Below are 9918 nucleotides of genomic sequence, written 5' to 3'. Positions count from 1 at the left end.
TCACTGATATTATACAGTACTTTGATCATTGTTCAAAGGCACTGCAAAAGTGATGAACGCATATTTTTATTATAAAAATGTTGATATATACACACACACATACACGCACACAATCTTAAAAAAAAATATCAAACTAGAATGTGTAGTATAAAGAAATAGGAAGAGATATCCTTATGTACGAGAGTAAAAATATCACATTACTCGTGTACATAATTTCATTATGTACAAGTGTCTTGCTATTCAACTTATAATTATAAAATATCTATCGTTTCTTATTCTAGATCGCAATTTTACGCATTTTGCATAAGTTTTCGCTCCTGTCTTAAACTTTTCGGGACTAGTACAAAAAATTGAAAAAAAAGTCTATCCCTTGCATACAGAACAGTGTCACGAGAAATGCGATGTTCGTACTGAATCACAATAAAACTGGCACTATCAAAACGCTGTATCCGCCTCAACGTAAGCTCGTAAGTTACATTTGTACATATTAATCGTGCCTGTCTCCACTCCAATGTAATTGTAATACATATCATTACGTTTCAACGGTCATCATCAGCATCATAAACAAGTCTGCGAGTTGAAAACACAAATCCCACATAACAACCAAGTATATTCGACACTTTGCTACAAGAAATATAGAAGTCTCTGTTCTTCTTTCAGAGAAAGAAACAAAAAACGCCACACATATAACATTGTTTACGTGCAAGGCGGAGGAGGCTGCTGTTGCGGAGAGGGAAGGGGCGCTGCCGCAGCGGCTGCGACTGCGGCAGCAGCAGCATAGGACGACGGGTCTGAAGGATCGAGAAGCGGTGGTGGCGGCGGTAGGCCGCTGCCACCGCCGCCGCCTCTACCTCTACCTCGGCCTCTTCCACGACCCCGACCCCGGCCCCTCCCCCTTCCGCGTCAACTCCGCCTCTCTGGCATCCCTATGTTGCTCGTTGTCTTCTCCAGGAAGGCCAGAGGTCCCTGCAGAGCGCTATTGCCCATACCGCCGACCGGGAACCCGGCGGCTCTGCCACCGGCTACACCCTGCGCCATGAACATGCCCTGCTGACTGACTGGAACTCCGACTCCCTGAAGGCCTGATGTTGGTGGACCACCGGAACCCTGCTGCACCTGCAAAGTCACACTAAGTGAGTTTATTGTAACTTGGGAAAATGCCTATGAGAAGAATATACTTTCCCAATGATACATGTATGTGACACAACACCAATGCAGCGCAGCAATATAATGAGCATAAGCTTGCACTTAACATCTCTGTCTCTATTCTTGCTGTGATATTAAGAAAAAATACTACTCCACGTTTACTTTTTTCACGTTTACCAAATAGAAATAGCTATTCAAAAATATGGATTCTACCCGCAGCATGCATATGTTGAAGAGAGAAATTTGAATAACAAGAGAAATCCATCGGATCTGACAGGAATGACGATAAGAGGCAAGGGCAATGAAAGAAAGCACAATGGTTGTTTGTTTGAGATGAACAGAGATATTTATTCTGCCGCAACATCTCTATTTGCAAGTAAGAACAACATAAGTGAAACGATATTTTCAGATTGCAACAGCTATAATGCTTCTCTTATGAGTTTATATATTTGAAAACTTAAGATTTATATATAAAAAAAAATACTCTATATTATATTATTATATATTTATCTAAATGTATAAAGAAATATATCTCTTTATTTATGTGCAGGACTCGCGTATGAAATTTGCAGAAGGAACTTGACAATAGTTATTCTAATTTACATTAATTTATGTGTTGCCACTGATTTTCGTAGTCGAAATTCAATTCGCGTAACAATACTTGATGTTCATGCATACAATATCTACATGCAGAAGTATGTGAGCATCTTATATATATTTCTTTACGAATACAGAGATATGTGAAAAATTATGTCTCACTAAAAAAAAGATAAAAAAATAAGATAAAAAAAGAGTTAAAACATCTATTTATATGTTATTGTTATTCATTACGTCTCTATATACAAAATATAAAATCTTTCTTCTTATCAAATGCAATGAATAATAGGAAATCATATAAAATATTTAAAAATGTACACATGAATTGAAAAGAATAGTCTTTTCAAATATAATGTAAATAATCACTAGATTTTTGTATTAATATGTGAAGCATATACTAACTATGAATATTCCTAAGTGTATTATTGCCATTATTAGATTTATTATACTTTCTTCTTTTTTCTTTTCTTTTTCTTTTTTGGTTAAATATTTGTACATATTTTCGTCTTCATTGTTTTGGCACCATCTTACAACAGTTTTTTTACACGTACAGTTAATCCTTTAATACTTTTCTTGTAAATAAAATTCAAATTTTTGTATAGATTTTTATATCGCAGATAATTATAAAAGCACTTTAATCTGTTTTTCTTTATACATTTCTAGATCTATAAATTTTTATAAGGCACTGATATATACGCATTATTATAGTTATTGTCCCTTATCCAATGGGACTCTAGTTATCTAATCTCCATGTCAGCAATTACTGTTTGAAAAAAAAAAACAGCAAGACATTTTCTAACACTTTCTAATGAGTATTTTAGAATTATCAAAGAATTTACTTAATAATCTATAATCCTCAAATAGATAAATAATTTTACAAATACGCGTCCTCGTGCATATATAGGTAATCGCTCATCTATGATCAAATGCAATGAATAATAGGAAAAAGACATTGCAACAATAAATATATATTATAATAAAAAATAGCAAAAGAACACGACTACACGAATAGAACACTTGTATCTTGTATGACTGTGTGATACGAAAACAGACCTAACATTAAAATATAAATGTATTACGTGAACAATCCAATCAATTTATATTTGAAGCAATGAAACTACTCGAAAAAATCGCTTCATAAAGTTATAAAAGATTGGGGAGTTTCTTGATCTTATTGAAGATATAGAAGATTAAATCTTTCTCAACATATTTATCAATTATACCGATTTACTCTCCCCTATCTTATGTGGCAATGTTCTTCGTTTTTTCCTTCATTTTCTCTCATTCCAAAAATGCGTATACTAAGTACCAAATTTATCAACAATCCGTCTGAAGAACAAGAAAATTTTAACTTTGGTCATATCACAGCATTACTTAAATACCTGTTGCTGCAATGGATGCTGCAATTGCTGTTGCAATTGTGGATGCTGTTGCTGCTGTAATTGTTGTTGCAGTTGCTGCTGATGCTGCAACATTTGCTGTTGCTGCTGCATCGAAGCATTGCCACCGCCACTTCCAGCCTGTTGGTTTTGCCCGCTTTGATTTCCACTGGATAATCCTATCAATCAATACTAATGTTATTAAATGTCTTATTTCGATAAAAGTGTTAAAGTTGGCTTACCATTAGGCGCTGGACCTTGAGCGGGAGATTGAGCCCATCCCTGTAAATCCGACAACATATTCTGCCAGACGACGATCTTCTCATTATGTCTCTTTATGAGCTCTTCCTTGCGGGCTAATTCCATTCTCAGTTCTTGGATATCTTCTTTGACTACCATCTCAGGCTTCAGCGCGGACAGCAGAAATCTCTTTTGTAGGAAGAAAGCCTCCATTTGCCTAGCCAGGTCTACAAACCTCATCGTAGCTTGTTCCATTTCCGCGCGACCTTCATCCTTATCCACTGTCAAACCACCAGAAGCGCCAGTCCCATTGCTGACTAATCCTTCGTCCTTTATCAGCATGCTCAAACATTGCTGAAAATCGATGATTGATCTTTAATAAATTTGCCTGACGATTTTCTGATTTCTTTTTCACAGTATCAGTATAACATAAGCTTACATATAAATGACACAGTGGTTTGGACACAAGTGACTTATTAAAAGTAGTTTTAGTTCATATTAATAAAGGTACTAACAATAAAGTAAAGTAGTTATTTCGCAACAATTCTTTAATACATTTCACATTCGATGTGTAATATATTTGGTAAAGAGTGTCCCTCGACATTTTTCGCGATGTAAATAGTAAATAATAACGTAAATGTACAATTCTCGTAGACGCAGATTTTCACAGAAAGAAAAGCACACATGTATCGCGGATAGAAAATTTCGAAATCGAGCATTTTACCTGAAATGCTTCTTCGAACTCGTCGACAAGATTACCACTGCTGTTGGTCGGCGTCGCCATTATATTCGCGCGATTTTCGCGCAAAAGCGTCTCAATTTCTCGGTTAGTTTGATCGCGCGAAAGTCACATTCATGATTTCTGCACACATATTCCATATTCCTTCTCCATTACTCCAAAAATGGCACCATGAGGGCAGTGTTACCAATTTCAAGTCGCGAAACACGGAGCGAGAGAGAAAGCGCGTGTCGATGTGCGCGGCGCGTTCGACTGTCGACTGTTGACCTTCAAGTGGCGCTGCGTCACACATCGGAATTCGGTGCGCGGAGTGGGGGGTGGGGGGTGGGGGCGCCGCTGCGCCGCGCAGCCGCGCATCCCCCACCACGCCCCACCCTTACTCCACGCCGTCGCGTGTTGCGCCGCGCACGCACGATGTACGTGTAGCGCTCCACCAATCTCCAATCACTTCCTAGTAAAAATAAACGTCGAAATACCATGTCATTCTGCAAATTTTGTTGAATTTTGAGATTTTCTATAAAATTGAGAATATAATAATATAACGAATCAATTGGATCAATCGTACGATTTTTTTCATCGATAGTAAGTACTCGGAAATCTGCATAAAACTACATAATGATCGCTTAGAGATCAATGATTGCAATTCACACTTGTGTCTACATAATATTCTCAAATATATTTATAAAATAACTAATAATATATTTATAAATAACTAATAATATATAATTTATAAAAATAACTAATAATAATATTTATAAAACATTTGATGTAATTTTTTAAATTAAATGTTATAATGGATATAATTATTTTTGATCCAATATTCAACATTCAAGCAGTATAAGATTTATTAAATAGTTGAAATAGTATTATAAATATAATGTTTTTTTAAGGTTAAATGTGCTGAGTGTCTTGCGACATGGACAGTCAGGTGTGTGGAGATGGCAGGCTGATAGATATAATCGACGAGAGCTGGCGCAAGGAACGCTTACCTATCGACGACATTTCGACCCCGGTGGCTGAATTGCCAGATCCTGAGAGTGACAACGGCGATTCTCACATGACATTGAAGGAATTGGAGCAGAAGTGGAATAATTTAGCTTTGAGTTCTCTCAGCGACAATCATCTGCATTCCCCGACACCTCTGCACAATTGAATATTGTTGCTCAAGAGTTTGAAGGATTAATAGATCATATATTATATATATCTCGATATCTTTTCTTACTGTATCACAATGGAGTTTCCAGAGACTGGCAAACAGTGCTCAATGAAGGACTGCAAATTGTTGGACTTTTTGCCATTTGTGTGTGAGCATTGTCAGGCCACTTTCTGTAAAGAGCACTTTCATATGGTGTCGCACGAGTGTTTAAAAACGGAGATTGCAAAATGTTCTGCAGAAAAATCAGTAAACTTTTTATGCTCCAAAGAATCTTGCAAAGAAACATCGCTAATTGAGATGCCTTGCATCAAGTGCAAACAGCATTTTTGTATAACACACAGACATCATGGATGCTTGGAGTTGAGCGAACCAGAGAAAACTCAGAAACTGAAAAAATGGCAAATACCTAAGAAACAATTTGCGGAAGCCAAAGCTGTTGTAGATCAACAAATTGAAGACAGTTTGAGAAAATCCAAGAATACAGCAATGGCAAATAAGGTAGTATTATTATATACTATATATGAAAAAGAAAATATTTTTTAGTACATTAGCTTTAGTGATATTTTTAATAAATTTATTTATAGGTGCAACTCATGCGTGTAAAAGGTTCTGCAATCGGTCCCAAAAATGTACCAACGAGCGAAAGATGTTACTTTCTTGTGCATTTGCCACTCACAGTTAAAAATAAACACATAGGCACATCTAAAGGTGTCTTTGTTAACATGCAATGGACGATTGGCAAATGTATAGATTCAATGGCAGATACGCTTAAAGTTCCCTATACTAATAATGCTAATTCAACCATTATGAATAAATTGCAACTCTTTCATCATTCTAACGGAGCTCTAATATATGATGAAATGGATACCCCTTTAATAAAATTATTTGAAAATTCTACTATTGTCGATGGTCAGCGAGTCATTCTGGAATATTCTAATAATGTACCTATTGATGTATCCTTGTATAAATAGGTATGTTGATTATTTTGTCATAATAAAGTTTCTTATATACAATTATCTATTTTTTATAATAGTTCACCACGACTATTGAATAGTGTGTATGTGGTAGCTGTTTGTATTACTTGTGATGTATAGGGCTATATAATAAGTTTTTATCAATACAATTTGATTTATTGATAGCAAAATAACACACACCTTTTAGAATAATACTTATTTATTACAAACTAGAAGGTTTTATATCAGTGGTTTTACATTCATTCTTGACAAAGAGACATCTAAATGCATTAAATGAATCATTTATACCAGATTATTGTCAGATTTGTTTAAAATAAGAGAACAACAATATTCTGACTTTGGCACTGGACGTTTCTTGTGTCATACACGAGTTATGCTAATATGGTGAGAAATATAAATTAGCAATATAAATGTGTACAAATAAATGTGCGCTCGTTCGTAATTTTATGTAATATAGATATATGGCATCGCACACACTAGAAGAACAAGTGAATGAAATACCTTTATAATTATCGAAGTTCAATAGTGTGTATCCATTTATAGTAAGAGTAATATTCCACTCATAATCATTAATTACACAAAAAAATGATAATGATATAATGAGTAGAAATTGTTCATATATAGATGTATATAGTCTATAATCAAGAACACATTTAATATTAAAAAATATTTAAAAATAGAATATAAAATAAAACTTTGATGATGATTCACATCTAGCTAATAAAGCAAATCAATTTTTCAAGATTTATTTACAAGATGACATTATCTCTAATCTCAAATTCATTATATTCTACATATATCTTAATGGAAGCAATATATGTATAAAAATGTGCACACGATTATTGAATTCCTTTAAAATAAGTTCCTATATCACTTATTAATAGTACATCAATGTTAACCATTAAAACAATTTTGTGTCGCTATGCTAAAAACTGTACTGAAAACGATACAATTCATATGTTGTAATTAAATCTTGCAAAAAGAATATCAGATCTGAATATTTTTTAAGCTATCTGAATATATTTTAAGCTATCCTGTTGAAAGAAAATAAGAAAACAATCGTGATAAAACAAAAATTATATATGTATGTACATTTGATACAAAGATAACAAATTAATAAAAATAAAAAAATAAAATAAAATAGTTTGAAAAACAGACGTCATGTGTAACTGTAAAATTGAGATTGTTCTATAATATCGCATAATGCAATGCACTCAACGAAATGCATGTTAGAGAGTTTCATCATGGTAAATATCTCACTTTTGTCTTTAGCGCATTTGAGTCATCAGTTCCATGTACAGAGAAATGCATCAATAGTGTCCCATACAATATTCATAAAAACATGATGTCGTGACATGTGACTCGCCATTTTGCAAGCACGAAGCAGTTGAATCATGCAATTAATTCTATGTGTAAGCGAAGAAATATATTTCCCGAGTATTAGAAAAAAATTGTATCGCTGATTGTAAATACATAGGACACCATCTCTCTCTTTCTTTCTGCACCTGTATGTATATAATCTCTATGTAAGATCTTAATCGATCGATAGCTGATCGCGTAAACGCATCCTCTGCAGTAGCAGATAAAGAACATCATCGATCATCAACGACGTATTATCCCTTACTTACGTACAGGTGAAAGTAATTTTTGAAATAGAGGACAAGTTTGATGAGGGACAGAATGCACAGTATGTATAAAGAGATCGCAAAGAGGACGAGCAATGCCATTCGCGCGTTTATATTTGTCTCTGTGTCATGCGTTGCGCGCGATCGGCCGCCGCTGGCCACCTGCCTGTTGGCTGGAGAATGTATCTGGTAACGGTAGGTGGCCTGAAGTCAAGCTCAGGAATGCCAGCGGGACTTTTGCAATTCGATTTGACCTTCCAGCGTTTTTGCGAGATAGATCACGAAGAGCTGACTGAGCGCGATACCCAGAGCGATACCGGCTATCGTGTAGAGATTACGCTCCGCCCAACTACGCACGATCTCGATGCATCCGCTGGTCCAGACCTTTTTACTTGCTTCCGATACTGGCAACATCTGGACCTTGTAGCCACACATTATATTTACAAGTCCGCTCTGAAAATTGAAATTATCTCATTTGTACATTCAGAATAAATATATGTTTACAAAAATCTTATCTTTTAAAGGAAATTATAAAATTTTATGTATATATATATATTTGAAAGAAATTTTTTAATTTCCTTCTAAAATATATACATATATTTTTTGTATTCTATGTGTAACGTAATGTACATACAGATATATCAGTAGCGTTTATGCAACAAGAGAATGGTACGCCGCAACGCTCCACACTAGGGCTACTACAATTAAAATATTCATTCTTTCCCCAGTCCTGGTATCCCCCTTGGCTTAAGCCGCAGCATTTGAACTGTAATGGAAAATTTTACAAACATTTTATAAAATTAAATAAATTATATAAACATAAGAGATATATTTATAATTATTTTAATAACTTTATATAAACTTTATCTATATAATCTTTACCTCTTGTTGTCCAAAATCAATGAAATTTTGCAGATCTGGATCTTCTCTATATGTCTGAATTATTTTGTCTGTGAAAGATTCTTCCAAAAGAGACTGCAATGCATGTGGGAATACAAATCCAACAATTGCCACACCCATTTCCAGAAGGAAAAATACCAGAAGACACAATGAATACTGGAAAAGGAATTTAGTCAGACAATAAAATATATTTTATATACAAAGGGATTATTTAATATATAGAACTAACAAATTTAAGAAGGCATGTATTCTCACGAAGAGCTCCTACGCATCCTGCGAAGCTAACGACAAAGACGACGCCACCAGCTATCAACATCACCAGAGAGATGTTTAAGACTACATCATAAACGTTTTCCACTCTGACAGATCCAGTTGCTTGCCATTTATCCACGAAAGCATATAGACCTACCCCAATTAACAGTCCGCCAAACAGCTAAACAAGAAGAAAATCATGTTGTCATTTGTATTGAATAATGTCCATCTTCAGCTCCGGACATCTTTAATACATATATAAACTAGAACTTCTTTCTAATATAAAAATAAGCAAGGTATATCAGCTAAGGTTTTACTAACCTTTGAAATTAATTCATATTAGTGAAAGTGGCATAAATATGTCAACTATATATCTCTCGTCTCAGCGAGTAACAAATAACAAGTGGATACATTTATTTGCAGATAAACGATGCGATTAAAAAAAAAAAAGGAAAAAGAAGTTCTACAAGAATGCAAGGAATACAATCTCGGGAAGGAGTCGCTCACCCAGAAGACGAAATTCAGCATAAAGATCATGTATTTCACGCACGAACTGACGTACGTGAAGTTGTTGCTTCGCCTGCGATTATTCATCATCGTTCCGCTGCAGGGAGACTCGACGAGTGATTAGTGTCCTTCGAGCGCACAATCAGGCACAAATTGTGGCAGTTGTTTCAACTTAAACAAACGGCGACAAAAGACAATTCGTGTCGTTGAAACATACTTGGACAGCTTCCACTCGTTCCGCCATTACGACGTTTTTCTCGTCGCGTTTCGTTCCCGTAATTCGCGTTTCTCGCGATCAGCTGTTCCGCGTTCCACGATGACAGATGACAGCGCGCAGGGTTCTTGCACCTTCTACACTCATTGGCCGCATTCAGCAGACTCAATAGATAATAGTCATACATAT

The 9918-nt window shown here is 35.2% G+C and overlaps 4 protein-coding genes and 1 long non-coding RNA gene across 5 annotated transcripts; 3 read left to right on the top strand and 2 right to left on the bottom strand.

Moving 5' to 3' along the window:
• Positions 1 to 76: 76 nt before the first annotated feature.
• On the bottom strand, positions 77 to 4360 carry Med28 (mediator complex subunit 28). Its single transcript, XM_083035247.1, has 4 exons — positions 4087 to 4360; positions 3365 to 3716; positions 3126 to 3301; positions 77 to 1116 (listed from the first exon to the last, which is right to left on the bottom strand). Exons 1-4 carry the CDS (start codon positions 4144 to 4146, stop codon positions 904 to 906), a joined length of 801 nt encoding a protein of 266 aa, XP_082891373.1. The 5' UTR covers positions 4147 to 4360; the 3' UTR covers positions 77 to 903.
• On the top strand, positions 999 to 2072 carry LOC145934652 (uncharacterized). Its single transcript, XR_014425083.1, has 3 exons — positions 999 to 1133; positions 1366 to 1522; positions 1697 to 2072. It is a non-coding gene; the product is annotated as an uncharacterized LOC145934652 (long non-coding RNA).
• A 121-nt stretch (positions 4361 to 4481) lies between the features above and the next one.
• LOC145934582 (anaphase-promoting complex subunit 13) lies at positions 4482 to 5254 on the top strand. Its single transcript, XM_083035158.1, has 2 exons — positions 4482 to 4683; positions 4992 to 5254. Exon 2 carries the CDS (start codon positions 5018 to 5020, stop codon positions 5252 to 5254), a length of 237 nt encoding a protein of 78 aa, XP_082891284.1. The 5' UTR covers positions 4482 to 4683; positions 4992 to 5017.
• A 78-nt stretch (positions 5255 to 5332) lies between these two features.
• Positions 5333 to 6388, top strand: LOC145934573 (AN1-type zinc finger protein 1). Its single transcript, XM_083035146.1, has 2 exons — positions 5333 to 5755; positions 5842 to 6388. Exons 1-2 carry the CDS (start codon positions 5333 to 5335, stop codon positions 6226 to 6228), a joined length of 810 nt encoding a protein of 269 aa, XP_082891272.1. The 3' UTR covers positions 6229 to 6388.
• A 576-nt stretch (positions 6389 to 6964) lies between these two features.
• LOC145934568 (tetraspanin-33) lies at positions 6965 to 9850 on the bottom strand. Its single transcript, XM_083035133.1, has 5 exons — positions 9516 to 9850; positions 8986 to 9189; positions 8739 to 8912; positions 8491 to 8622; positions 6965 to 8309 (listed from the first exon to the last, which is right to left on the bottom strand). The coding sequence occupies exons 1-5, from the start codon at positions 9603 to 9605 to the stop codon at positions 8073 to 8075; spliced, it is 837 nt and encodes a 278-aa protein (XP_082891259.1). The 5' UTR covers positions 9606 to 9850; the 3' UTR covers positions 6965 to 8072.
• Positions 9851 to 9918: the final 68 nt, after the last annotated feature.

Source organism: Prenolepis imparis, unplaced genomic scaffold (assembly GCF_030444845.1).
Source record: "Prenolepis imparis isolate NDT839.2.m4 unplaced genomic scaffold, iyPreImpa1.0 SCAF_1, whole genome shotgun sequence".
Taxonomy (NCBI): Eukaryota; Metazoa; Arthropoda; class Insecta; order Hymenoptera; family Formicidae; genus Prenolepis; species Prenolepis imparis.
The sequence above is the reverse complement of the archived record's forward strand: the minus strand, read 5'-3'. Positions and strand labels throughout refer to the sequence as shown.